We start from the raw sequence: 13,471 nt of genomic DNA, 5'->3' as shown, positions 1-13,471 counted from the left end.
AAACACTGTGTAAGTTCTGAATCTGTACACTTTAATACTATCATTAAAACAAACTGCTTGGCCAGGGGCGGTGGCTTACACCTGTAATCCCAGCACTTTGGGAGGCTGAGGCAAGCGGATCACTTGAAGTCAGGAGTTTGAGACCAGCCTGGTTAACGTGGTGAAACCCCATCTCTACTGAAAATACAAATATTAGCCAGGTGTGGTGGCACACGCCTGTAGTCCCAGCTACTCGGGAGGTTGAGGCAGGAGAATCACTCGAAGCTGGGAGCTGGACATTGCAGTGAGCCGAGATCACACCACTGTACTCCAGTCTGGGTGACAGAGTGAGACTCCATCTCCAAAACAAAACAAAAACAAAACAGAATGATCAAAGCACTTGCGAATCTGAAGTACCTATTTTCTTTTCTTATTTTTTTAGAAACAGGAGTTCTCTGTGTCCCCTGGGGCTGGAGTGTACTGACTTGATCATGGTTCTGTAGCTTCGACCTCATGGGCTCAACCCATTCTCCTGCCTCAGCCTCTCAAGTAGCTGGGACTGTCACGTATCACAACTGGATCATTTAAAAAAATTTTTTTGTAGAGATGGGGGTCTCACTTACGTTGTCCAGGCTGGTCTCAAATTCCTGGGCTCCAGGGATCCTCCCACCTCAGCCTCCCAATGTTCTGGGTTCATCATTATTGATTATTATGACATTTTGGGCTATGGGAGGAAAGACTGGGTAGAAAAATAGCCCACAAAAATGCTCAAAACCCTTACAAGGTTGAAGTATTTATTTTTCTTTTCTTTTTTCGAGACAGGGTCTTGCTGCAGACGAGGTTGGAGTGCAGTGGTGTGATCAGAGCTCACTGCAGCCAGCACCTCCTGGGTTCAAGCACTCCTCCGCCTCAGCCTCCCGAGTAGCTGGAACTGCAGGTGCGCACCACCACGCCCAGTTATTTTTTTTTTACTTTTATTTTTGTGGAGACGGGGTCTCACTATGTTGCCCAGGCTGGTCTCGAACTCCTGGGTTTAATCGCTCTTCTGGTCTCTGTCCCCCAAACTGCGGGGATTAGAGGGGTGAGCCACCGCACCCGGCCGTGAGTCCCTATTTTCCTGGAAAGAACATCGCATTTCATCTGACAAAAGGACAGTTTCAGTTTCCTCCTCTGCAAAATGGGCTGGGGGTGGAATTCCCATCTTGCAACCGAGAATTCCCTGATAATAAACGTCGAGTGCCGAACGCGGTTGAGGCGCAGGAGCCCACCCAACGGGAGCAGCTCACTGGGACATTCAGAACAATTTGGAAAAGTGGGCACGGGCAGCCCCAGACGTCATCCCCGGACCCTGCTGCCCAGCAGCGCCCGGACGCGAGCGCAGTCCGTGTCCCAGCACCGAAGTCGGCGTTTGGCCGCAACGCCCCCAGGCCCTGCTCCTCCCACGCCGCCGCGGAGCGGATCTTCCACAGAAACTACACACAAACGTCCGTTCCGAGAGCGACCTGCTTTCTCTGCAGGCGTCGCGGCCAGAGCTCGCCTTCCTGTGGCTCCCAGGCCGGACGCCAGCTCTCTCCTAGCAACCGCGGCCTCTAGCGACAGCCGCCCGCGCACCACCGGAACCCTCTTCGCCTGCGCGGAGAGGCGCGGGTACGTGACTTCCGCTTGCGCGCGGCGGAAGTCAGGGGGCGGGGCTTGTGTGGCGGCGTCACGGGGCGGGGCCTCGGGTGGCGGGAAGAGGAGGCGCGAGAATGGAGGTGGAGGCCGTCTGCGGTGGCGCGGGCGAGCTGGAGGCCCAGGACCCTGCCCCTTCCTCCAGCAAGGCCCCCGGCAGCGCCGGCCACTACGAGTTGCCGTGGTGAGGTCCCAGGCCGTAAAGAATGGGCGCATTTGGATGTGAGGGTGGGCGAGTGGAGGCCCGTGCTCTGGAGAAACTCGGGGGGCAGGGGCTCGTTTTGGGAGATCCCGAGGGAGGAGGAGACCTCGGGTGGCATCGAGATGATTTCAAGAAGGCGAGGGACATGGATCGAGAGTGGCCGGCCTAAACTCTGCGAGCGGAGTCTCGCTCACAACAATGCTTATGACAATTAGGGCTATCCCAGGCGGCCACTTACTCTGACCTAGTTGGTTTTTTCAAAAGTTTTTGTGGATATTAGTGTATGATCTCGTGTTTTTCAAAACCTCGGTCTTTTGAAAAAATTGATTACATGTTCAAAATATTTTGACTGTTAGGTTCAATAACATTTACATTTGAAAATTTTTTTTTTAATCGAGACGGGGGTTTTGCTGTGTTGCCTAGGCTGGTGTCCAATTCCTTGGCTCAAGTGATCCTCCTGCCTCAGCCTCCCAAGTAGATGGGACTACAGGCATGCAACACCATGCCCAGCTAATTTTTTTGTTTTTTCAGATGGAGTAACACTTTGTCACATAGGCTGGAGTGCAACGGTGTGATCTTGGCGTGCTGCAACCTGCATCTCCCGGGTTCAATCAATTCTCCTGCCTCAGCCTTTCTAGTAGCTGGAATTACAGGCGTGTACTACCACACTCTGCTAATTTTGTATTTTTAGTAGAGACTGGGTTTCACCATGTTGGCCAGGCTGGTCTCAAAGTCCTGATCTCAAGTGATCTATCCGCCTCGCCCTCCCAAAGTACTGGGATTACAGGCATGAGCCACTGCGCCCAGCCTAGATCTACAGTTTTTGTCTAGCCAGCCATGCTGTATATTTGGCACATGTCTGCAGAAACTGGCAGGTAATCCTCGCCTGGCACGGTGGCTCATGCCTGTAAATCTCAGCACTTTGGGAGGCTGAGGTGGACAGACCACCCAAGGTCAGTAGTTCGAGACCAGCCTGACCAACATGGAGAAACCCCATCTCTACTAAAAATACAAAATTCTCTGGGCCTGGTGTAATCCCAGCTACTCAAGAGACTGAGGCATTAGAATCGCTTGAACCCGAGAGGTGGAGGTTGCAGTGAGCCAAGATCGCGCCATTGCACAAGAGCGAAACTCTGTCTCAAAAAAAAAAAAGAAACTGGCAGGTAAGGGATGAGAAAGGAGCTTGGCTGCACCCATGTTGTCACACCAAATGATGTCAGCGTTGTGTGTGCTGGGCCTCTTGTGACGGGCAGACAGGGTTGCAGCACGTTGCTCCAGATGGCCTGTGCTGGCCCTGCTCCAGCAACAACAGGTGTTTCTCTGCTGTAGCAGGTTTGAAGCCTTTGCTGTACAATTCTCATGACCTTAACTTTTCAAGTGGCACTTGGGCATCTTAATTACATTTTATTTATTTATTTATTTAAGAAACAGAGTCTCACTCTGTAGCCCGGGCTGGAGTGTAGTGGCACGATCTCAGCTGTCTGTAACTTCTGCCTACCGGGTTCGAGCTATTCTCGTGCCTCAGCCTCCCAAATAACTGGGATTACAGACGCACACTACCACGTCTGACTAATTTTTGTATTTTTAGTAGAGATGGGGTTTCACCATGTTGGCCAGGCTGGTCTCAAACTCCTGACCTCAAGTGATCCACCCACCTCAGCCTCCCAAAGTGCTAGGATTACAGGCGTGAACTACCGTGCCCGGCTGGCATCTTATTACATTTAAAACCTGCAACTAGGCCGGGCGCGATGGCTCAAGCCTGTAATCCCAGCACTTTGGGAGGCCGAGACGGGCGGATCACGAGGTCAGGAGATCAAGACCATCCTGGCTAACATGGTGAAACCCCGTCTCTACTAAAAAATACAAAAAACTAGCCAGGCGAGGTAGCGGGCGCCTGTAGTCCCAGCTACTCGGGAGGCTGAGGCAGGAGAATGGCGTGAACCCGGGAGGCAGAGCTTGCAGTGAGCTGAGATCCAGCCACTGCACTCCAGCCTGGGCGACAGAGTGAGACTCCATCTCAAAAGAAAAAAAAAAAAAAAACCTGCAACTGTTTGGCATAGTTGTACTGAATGTATGTAATTTTCCAACAAAGCTCTCAGGATGACCCTTAAGTGCTTTTTGTGGGGTAGTGTGAAGATAACCATGTCAGCATTTTTATGCATTTTCTTAACAGGGTTGAAAAATATAGGCCAGTAAAGCTGAATGAAATTGTCGGGAATGAAGACACTGTGAGCAGGCTAGAGGTGAGTGGCTGTTTTTTGTTTTTTTGGTTTTTTTGAAACAGTCTTGCTTTGTCGCCCAGGCTGGAGTGCAGTGGCACGATCTTGGCTCACTGCAAGCTCTGCCTCCTGGGTTCAAGCTATTCTCCTGCCTCGGCCTCCCCATTGGTGGGACTACAGGCACGCACCACCACGCCCGGCTAATTTTTGTATTTTTAGTAGAGATGGGGTTTCACCACTGTTGGCCAGACTGGTCTCGAACTCCTGACCTCATGATGTGCCCACCTCGTACTCCCTAAGTGCTAGGATTACAGGCGTGAGCCACCATGAGCGGCCTTGAGTAGCTTTTTAAAAGATGACCTAAGGCCAGGCGCTCACACCTGTAATCCCAGCACTTTGGGAGGCTAAGACGGGCGGATCACTTGAGGCCAGGTGTTCGAGATCAGCCTGGGCAACATGGTGAAACTGGTCTCTACGAAAAAATTTAAAAATGAGCTGAGTGTGGTGGCGCGTGCCTGTAGAGTCTGAGGTTCAAACTGGGCGTGGTGGCAAGTGCCTATAATCCCAGTTATTCGAGGCCAAGGCAGGAGGATCTCTTGAGCCCAGGAGTTTGACACTGCAGTGAGCTGTGGTCACGCCACTGCACTCTCGCCTAGGTGACAGAGTGAGACCCTTACTTTGAGAAACAAAAAGAGTTTGGGCTTCATAGTGAGGGCAGGGAGGATTCAAGGATTTCAGTTAGGTAAAAATGTTTTAATAGGGCCGGGTGCAGTGGCTCACACCTGTAATCCCAGCACTTTGGGAGGCCAAGGTGATTGAATCACCCGAGGTCAGGAGTTCACGACCATCCTGGCCAACATGGCGAAACCCTGTCTCTACTAAGAATACAAAAAGTTAGGCAGGCCTGGTAGTGGGTGCCTGTAACCCCAGCTACTCTGGAGGCTGAGGCAGGAGAATCGCTTGAACCCGGGAGGCGGAGCTTGCAGTGATCCAAGATCGCGCCATTGCACTCCAGCCTGGGCAACAAGAGCAAAACTCCATCTTAAAAAAAAAAAAGAGGCCGGGCGCGGTGGCTTATGTCTGTAATCCCAGCACTTTGGGAGGCCAAGGCGGGCAGATCACGAGGTCAGGCTAACATGGTGAAACCCTGGCTAACATGGTGAAACCCCATCTCTACTAAAAATACAAAAAATTAGACAGCCTGGTGGCGGACACCTGTGGTCCCAGCTACTTGGAAGACTGAGGCAGGAGAATAGCGTGAACCTGGGAGGCGGAGCTTGCAGTGAGCCAGGATCGCGCCACCGCACTCCAGCCTTGGTGACAAAGTGAGATTCCGTCTCAAAAAAAAAAAAAAAAATAGAAAGAAAAAAGCAGTTTTAGTAAGTGTTTAGGAAAGTGGTTGTGGTTACAGGATGGGAAATGGATTTGAATGGGAGCATGGAGATCACTTAATGGCCCATTGATAGCAATCAGATAAGATAGTGAGAAAGTGGTAGCAGGGATGGAGTGAAGTAAAGGACACTGGAGACCAAGAGGAGGATGGTGAAGCTCTGGTAATTGAAGTACCCGGGGTGAGGATGAGGCCAAACCAAGATGATGGTGACCTCAGCTTCGTGGCATGGACAGTCCCTGGTGGGAATCATGGGTGAGGCCTCAGGTTTGTACAGGAGAATGAAGTATTCAGTTTTGAAGATGCCCAGGTGAGTTCCTGTAGTCCCAGCTACTCCGGAGGCCAAAGCAGGAGGATCGCTTGAGCCTGGGGATTCAAGACTGCAGTGAGCCTTGATCACACCACTCCACTCCAGCCTGGGTGACAGAGCCAGACTGCATCTCTAAAAGAATAAAAAGGACTTGAGGTGGATGGGGCATCTACGTGGATAAATCTGTAGCCACGTTTACTACACGGGCTGTGTGGCTGGGGAGATTCAGCTCCTCAAGCCTACAAATTAACCGGGTTTTTGTTTTTTTTTCTCTTTTTGAGACAGGGTCCCACTCTTGCCCAGGCTGGAGTGCAGTGGCGCAATCACAGCTCACTGCAGCCTCCACTTCTCAGGCTCAACTGATCCTCCCATTTCAGCCTCCCGAGTAGCTGGGAGTACAGGCGCACACCACCACACCTGGCTAATTTTGTTTATTTTTTGAGGAGACAGCGTCTCACTATGTTGCCCAGCCTGGCCTCTAACGCCAGGCCTCAAGTGATTGTCCTGCCTTGGCCTCCCAAAGTGCTAGGATTACAGGCATGAGCCACTGTGCTCAGCCGAGTTTTAACCTGCTTGTTTGTTCTTTCTTCTGTCTTTTTAATCTGGTCATCCAGAATCAAGTTTTAACCAGTTTTAATGATCATTTTCGCTGTAGGTCTTTGCAAGGGAAGGGAATGTGCCCAACATCATCATTGCGGTGAGTACCCAGCCCTGGGTCTGTTGAGTGTCTCCGTGTCTCATCCCACTGCATGTTGAAGTACTTTTTTGTGCATAGCGCTCCCTGCCTGGAGAGCCCCTTACCATTCCTATGGCAAAGGGAAGCATTTCTTTCAAGTTAGTTGGGAGGCCTGGGGTTGGTTGCTGTATTTTTTTTTTTTTTTTTATTTTTCCCTGAGACGGAGTGTCACTCTGTCACCCAGGCTGGAATGCAGTGGTGCAATCTCTGCTTGTGGCAACCTCTCCCTCCTGGGTTCAAGCGATTCTCCCACCTCAGCCTCCTGAGTTGTTGGGATTACAGGTACCTGCCACCACGCCTGGCTAATTTTTTTGTATTTTTAGTTAGAAACGGGGTTTCGCCATGTTGGCCAGGCTGGTCTCGAACTCCTGACCTCAGGTGATATGCCTGCCTCAGCCTCCCAAAGTGCTGGGATTATAGGTGTGAGCCACTGCGTCCGGTCAGCTGTGTTGATCTGTGTGTGCTGTGTGTGGGATGCGGGGGTCAGAGGGGACAGAGGAACATGCAGCGGTGAGCAGAACTCAGGAGCTATCTGCAGTCCTTCTGGTGGTTTGTAGTCTTTACTGGAGATCTCGTTCCCAGGGCCCGCCAGGAACTGGCAAGACCACGAGCATTCTGTGCTTGGCCCGGGCCCTGCTGGGCCCGGCACTCAAAGATGCCGTGTTGGAACTCAATGCTTCAAATGACAGGTAGGTCTTAGAGTCAGACCTGCAGGGGGGCGGGTGCTCTGCACTGAGAATTGTTACAGAAACAGCCTTTCTCAGCATTGGGTTGTATTCAAAGTTGGCCTTGCCAGCTATGTGATTTCCTCCACCCCTTCCCAGTGAAAGAGCATTGCTCACTTGTCAACTTGCTGGTTTATTATTTTTTTTTCTTGGAAATTTTCAAAAACTTTTTCTCAGCTGGGCACGGTGGCTCACACCTGTAATCCCAGCACTTTGGGAGACCAAGGTGGGTGGATCACCTGAGGTCAGGAATTTGAGACCGTCCTAGCCAACATGGTGAAACCCCATCTCTACTAAAAATACAAAAATTAGCTGGATGTGGTGCCGGGCGCCTGTAATCCCAGCTACTCAGGTTGAGGCAGGAGAATCGGTTGAACCTGGGAGAAGGAAGTTGCAGTGAGTCGAGATCACGCCATTGGTCACTCCAGCCTGGGTGACGAGCAAAATTCCATCTCAAAAACAAAAAACACAAAAAACCATTTTTTCTCTTTTTTTCAAGTTTAAAATTTTTGTAGAGATGGAGTGTTACTATGTTGCCCAGGCTGATCTCAAACCCTTAACCTCGAGCAATCCTCCTGCCTCAGCCTGCTAAGTTGCTAGGACCGTAGACACATGCCACCGTACCAGCTTTTTTTGGTGGAGATGGGGGTCTCACCATGTTGTCCAGGCTGGTCTCGAAGTCTGGGACTCAAGCGATCCTCCTTGCTTCAGCCTCCTGAAGTGCTTGGATTACAGACCTGAGCCACTACACTGGGATGTTCAACCAGTAAATATAATGCAGAATTCCAAAATGTGAGAAAAAACCCAGATCTGACACATTTCTGGTCCCAAGCATTAGGGATAAGGGATACTCAGCCTGTATATTTAAAGTGTATGTAAGGCTGGCCAGGCATGGTGGTTCACGCCTGTAATCCCAGCACTTTGGGATGTTGAGGCAGGTGGATTGCTTGAGTCCAGGAGTTTAAGACCAGCCTATGTGACAAAATGAAACCCCATCTCTCTGTATAAAAGTAAAAATAAAGCGTACTGGAGGATGTGTATAAGTTAATATGCAAATTACCATTTCATATAAGGGGCTTGGGCATAAGTGAATTTTGGTGTCTGAGGAGGGGCCTAGCACCAGTCCTCAGGAACACCGAGGGATAGCTGCATATTGTTCAGTCTTTGATTCTTCAGTTTGGGAAAATGTGTGGAGGATATTGGCATCTGAAGATTCATAGTCTGAGATTTTGCTTATATGATCAGTTTCACCATCAGCAGAGTCTAGTGTGTCGCTATTGGTGTCTCTGCAGTTCTTTTCGTTTCAGTTCTTTCTTTCCTTTTTTTTTTTTCTGAGGCAGAGTCTCGCTCTGTCACCCAGGCTGGAGTGCAGTGGCACGATCTCGACTCACCATAACCTCCTGGGTTCAAGCGATTCTCGTGCCTCAGCCTCCCGAGTAGCCAGGAGTACAGGAGTGTGCAGCCACGCCCAGGTAATTTTTGTATTTTTAGTAGAGATGAGGTTTCACCATGTTGGCCAGGCTGATCTTAAACTCCTAGCCTCGAGTGGTCCGCCTACCTCGGTCTCCCAAAGTGCTGAGATTACAGGTGTGAGCCACCATGCTTGGCCTACATTGCAGTTATTTTCTGATTCATCTAATAATTAGGAAGAGTCCTGTCAATTTTTTTCTTTTGCCTGTTGTGGGTGGAAAATGAAAAATTTTGAATTCTTGGCTGTAGTCAGTGAAAGCTTACAAGATAACAAAGGTGGTGTATTTGCACTTCTGTTCTATCTTTTGAAAGATAGTACGGTATCTCAGCAATGCAGTTAAAAAACTGAAGGATGAGGATTTTTTTTTTTTTTTTGAGACAAAGTCTCGAATTATTGCCAGGCTGGGGTGCGGTGGTGCGATCCCGGCTCACTGAACCTGGGAGGCAGAGGTTGCAGTGAGCCAAGAGGGTCACTATACTCAAGCCTGGATGACACAGCGAGACCCTGTCTAAAAAAAAAAAAAAGTGTACATTTTCTTTGTTCTTTGAAAGAACTCCAAGAAGGAACAAATGCATAAAATCTCAATCCTTATAAATAGTTATAATTGCCCCCCAAAAAAACTCAAAAATGGAAATTGGGTCTTGCAGTCCCTGATATACCGATTGTTTAAAAGTCCTCGTAGGCCGGGCGCAGTGGCTCAAACCTGTAATCCGAGCACTTTGGGAGGCCGAGACGGGCGGATCACGAGGTCAGGAGATTGAGACCATCCTGGCTAACACAGTGAAACCCCGTCTCTACTAACAAATACAGAAAAACTAGCTGGGCGAGGTGGCGGGCGCCTGTAGTTCCAGCTACTCAGGAGGCTGAGGCAGGAGAATGGTGTAAACCTGGGAGGCGGAGCTTGCAGTGAGCCGAGATCCAGCCACTGCACTCTAGCCTGGGCGACTGAGTGAGACTCTGTCTCAAAAAAAAAAAAAGTCCTCGTGAAGGCAACTGAATTTGTCTCAGAAGGTGCCAGTAAAATCTTGTTATTCTTTCAGGGGCATTGACGTTGTGAGGAATAAAATTAAAATGTTCGCTCAACAAAAAGTCACTCTTCCTAAAGGCCGACATAAGATCATCATTCTGGATGAAGCAGACAGGTAGAGTGCTTTGCCAAATATATTTTGACCTTGATCTCTAAATCTCTTTTTGGACTTTATTCAATCAGGATAAAAAGCACTTTTATGGTAGATTTGCTTATATCTTCAACAAGCAATTTAATAGGTGCCTGCACCTTAAATCTTTTCTTTATTAAGTAACTTACAAACATTTGTCTAAGATAGTCATTCATGTAATGTGCTGGTTTCAGCATCTCTTACATTAATAATTTAAATGAAGTGTTTTTTGTTTTTGTTTGTTTGTTTTGAGATGGAGTTTCTACTTGTCAGCCAAGCTGGAGTACAGTGGCGCAATCTCCGCTCACTGCAACCTCCGCCTCCCGGGTTCAGGCAGTTTCCTGGCCTCAGCCTCCCGAGTAGCTGGGACTACAGGCACCTGCCACCACACCCAGCTAATTTTTGTGTTTGTATTTGTATTTATTTATTTATTTATTTTTTGAGACAGAGTCTCGCTCTATCACCCAGGCTGGAGTGCAGTAGCGTGATTTCAGCTCACTGCAACCTCCGCCTCCCAGGTTCAAGTGATTCTCCTGCCTTAGCCTCCCAAGTAGCTGAGACTGCAGGTGCACAGCACCACGCCCAGCTGATTTTTGTATTTTTAGTAGAGATGGGGTTTCACTCTGTTAGCCAGGATGGTCTCAATCTCCTGACCTCGTGATCCGCCCGCCTCAGCCTCCCATAGTGCTGGGATTACAGGCGTGAGCCACCAAGCCCGGCCTAATTTTTGTATTTTTAGTAGAGACAGGGTTTCGCCACGTTGGCCAGACTGGTCTCGAACTGCTGACCTCAGGTGATCTTCCCACCTCGACCTCCCAAAATGCTGAGATTACAGGTGTGAGCCACCGTGCCTGGCCGGTAAATTTTTTATTGTGGTTAAATGGACGTAATTAACCATAACATAAAATTTACCATTTTAACTATTTTGAAGTGTAATTTCAGTGGCATTTAGTACATTTGCAATGTTGTGCAACCATCACAACACTGTGGTCGGTGTAAATGAAGAATCTGAGTCCAGGCTTGGTGGCTCACACCTGTAATCCCAGCACTTCAGGAGGCCGAGGCAGGCGGATCACCTGAGGTCAGGAGTTTGAGACCAGCCTGACCAACATGGAGAAACTTCGTCTCTACTAAAAGTACAAAATTAGCCGGTATGGTGGCACATGCCTATAGTCCCAGCTACTTGGGAGGCTGAGGCAGGAGAATTGCTTGAACCCGGGAGGCAGAGGTTGCTGTCAGCTGAGATCACACCATTTGCACTGCAAACTGGCCAACAAGAGTGAAACTCCATCTCAAAAAAAAAAAAAAAAAATTGAAATGACATTATAAAGAATATAGAACCCTAACCCTATAACGTTGTTTTTTTGTTGTTGTTTCTGAGACAGGGTCTTACTGTGTTGCTCAGGCTAGAGTACAATGGCACAATCATAGCTCACTGCAGCCTTGAACTCCTCGGCTCTAATGATCCTCCACCTCAGCCTCCCAAGTAGCGGAGACTACAGGCTTGTGCAACTGCAACCAGCTTTTTTTTTTTTTTTTTCCCCTAGAGGCAGGGTCTCACTATGTTACCCAGGCTGGTCTCAAACTCCTGGCCTCAAGTGATCTGTCTGCCTCAGCCTCCCAAAGTGCTAGGATTGCAGGCATGAGATGCTGTGCCCGGCGAAATAAATTTTTTTTAGGACCAAATAAATAAATTTAGGCGAAATAAATAAATTTATGGCTCACGCCTGTAATCCCAGCATTTTGGAAGGCTAAGGTGGGTGGATTGCTTGAGGTCAGGAGTTCAAAACCAGCCTGGCCAACATAGAAACCCTGTCTCTACTAAAAATATAAAAATTAGCCAGATGTGGTGGCACCCAGGCTGGAGTGCAGTGGTGGCACCCAGGCTGGAGTGCAATGGTGCCTGTAATCCCAGGTACTAGGGAGTCTGAGGCAGGAGAATTGCTTGTACCCGGGAGACAGAAGTTGCAGTGAGCCGAGATGGTGCCTGTGCACGCCAGCCTGGGCAACAGAGCAAGACTGTCTCAAAAAAAAAAAAAAAATTTTTTTTTTAATGTAACAGTAATTCATGTTCTTTGAAGAAAATTTAGAATATATTAATAGTTTGCTGTGTTTTTATTTATTTATTTTAGTTGGAGTCTCTGTTACTCAGGCTGGAATGCAGTGGCGTGATCTTGGCTCACTGCAACCTCTGCCTCCTGGGTTCAAATGATTCTCCTGTCAGCCTTGCGAGTAGCTGGGACTACAGACGTGCGCCACCACGCCCAGACAATTTTTTTTTTTTTTTTGTATTTTTAGTAGAGTTGAAGTTTTGCCATGTTGGCCAGGCTGGTCTTGAACTCCTGATTTCAAGAGATCTGCCCACCTTGGCCTCCCAATGTGGTGGGATTACAGGCATGAGCCACTATGCCCGATCATTAATAGCTTGCTTTATTTCTTCTCTTTTTATACACTATCAATGTTTACATAGTTGAGATCATAATATATATAATTTTTGTATCCTGGTTTTTCCTTTTAATGTTACAGGCCGTGCTCTGCATTATGATAATCTGGTAAACAGGCTTTTTTGTATTTTTTTTTAATTTTTTGTAGAAATAGAGGACTAACTATGTTGCCCAGGCTGGTCTCAAGTGGTCCTCCTGCATCAGCCTCTTGAGATGGGAGGATGGCTTGAGCCCAGGAGTTCGAGGCTGCAGTGAGCTATGATCGCACCATTGCACTGCAGCCTGGGTGACAGCAAGAACCTGTCTCTTCAGGCGGATCACGAGGTCAGGAGATTGAGACCATCCTGGCTAACACACTGAAATCCCGTCTCTTCTAAAAATACAAAAAAATTAGCTGGGCGTGGTGGCGGCCACCGGTAGTCCCAGCTCTTCGGGAGGCTGAGGCAGGAGAATGGCATGAACCCGGGAGGCAGAGCTTGCAGTGAGCCAAGATGGCACCACTGCACTCCGGCCTGGGCGACAGCGAGACTCCGTCTAAATAAATAAATAAATAAATCAACTGAGCGAGACTCCATCTAAATAAATAAATTAATTAATTAAAATTGAAAAAGAACCTCTTATTTTTTTTTTTTTTTTTTTTTTGAGACGGAGACTCTGTCTGTTGCCCGGGCTGGAGTGCTGTGGCTGGATCTCAGCTCACTGCAAGCTCTGCCTCCCGGGTTTATGCCATTCTCCTGCCTCAGCCTCTCGAGTTGCTGGGACTACAGGCGCCCGCCACCTCGCCCGGCTAGTTTTTTGTATTTTTTAGTAGAGACGGGGTTTCACTGTGTTAGCCAGGATGGTCTCAATCTCCTGACCTCGTGATCCGCCCGTCTCGGCCTCCCAAAGTGCTGGGATTACAGGCTTGAGCCACCACGCCCGGCCAGAACCTGTCTCTTTAAAGAAAAAAAGGAAGAAAGGAAAGTAGGCAGCTGGTGTCATGACTCTTCTCTTGAATTTGATGTCATGAGGGGCTGGAGAGGAACCGATTCCCACAAGTGTGATGGCAGCCCCTCTAGATGGTGGTTTTCGTGAATTTCACTTGAGGGCTGTTCTGATGCTGTGGGTACTAAATGCAGTTTGCACAGTCTTTGAGAGAGCGGCCTGCGGGTTTTAGCATTAGAGCAG

General features: G+C 48.7%; 1 protein-coding gene across 1 annotated transcript in view; it reads left to right on the top strand.

The window, feature by feature from the left end:
• The first annotated feature begins 1,658 nt into the window (after positions 1-1,658).
• The window catches only part of RFC2 (replication factor C subunit 2), a 26,102-nt gene continuing 14,289 nt past the window's right edge, over positions 1,659-13,471 (top strand). The window contains exons 1-5 of the mRNA XM_026456595.1: positions 1,659-1,834; positions 4,026-4,095; positions 6,427-6,468; positions 7,090-7,196; positions 9,744-9,845. Coding sequence (XP_026312380.1) covers positions 1,728-1,834; positions 4,026-4,095; positions 6,427-6,468; positions 7,090-7,196; positions 9,744-9,845 — 428 coding nt within the window. The 5' untranslated portion in view covers positions 1,659-1,727. The remainder of the gene's footprint in view (positions 1,835-4,025; positions 4,096-6,426; positions 6,469-7,089; positions 7,197-9,743; positions 9,846-13,471) is intronic.

The sequence above is a fragment of the Piliocolobus tephrosceles genome, chromosome 8, assembly GCF_002776525.5.
Source record: "Piliocolobus tephrosceles isolate RC106 chromosome 8, ASM277652v3, whole genome shotgun sequence".
NCBI lineage: Eukaryota > Metazoa > Chordata > Mammalia > Primates > Cercopithecidae > Piliocolobus > Piliocolobus tephrosceles.
This window is presented reverse-complemented; position numbering and strand designations above follow the sequence as displayed.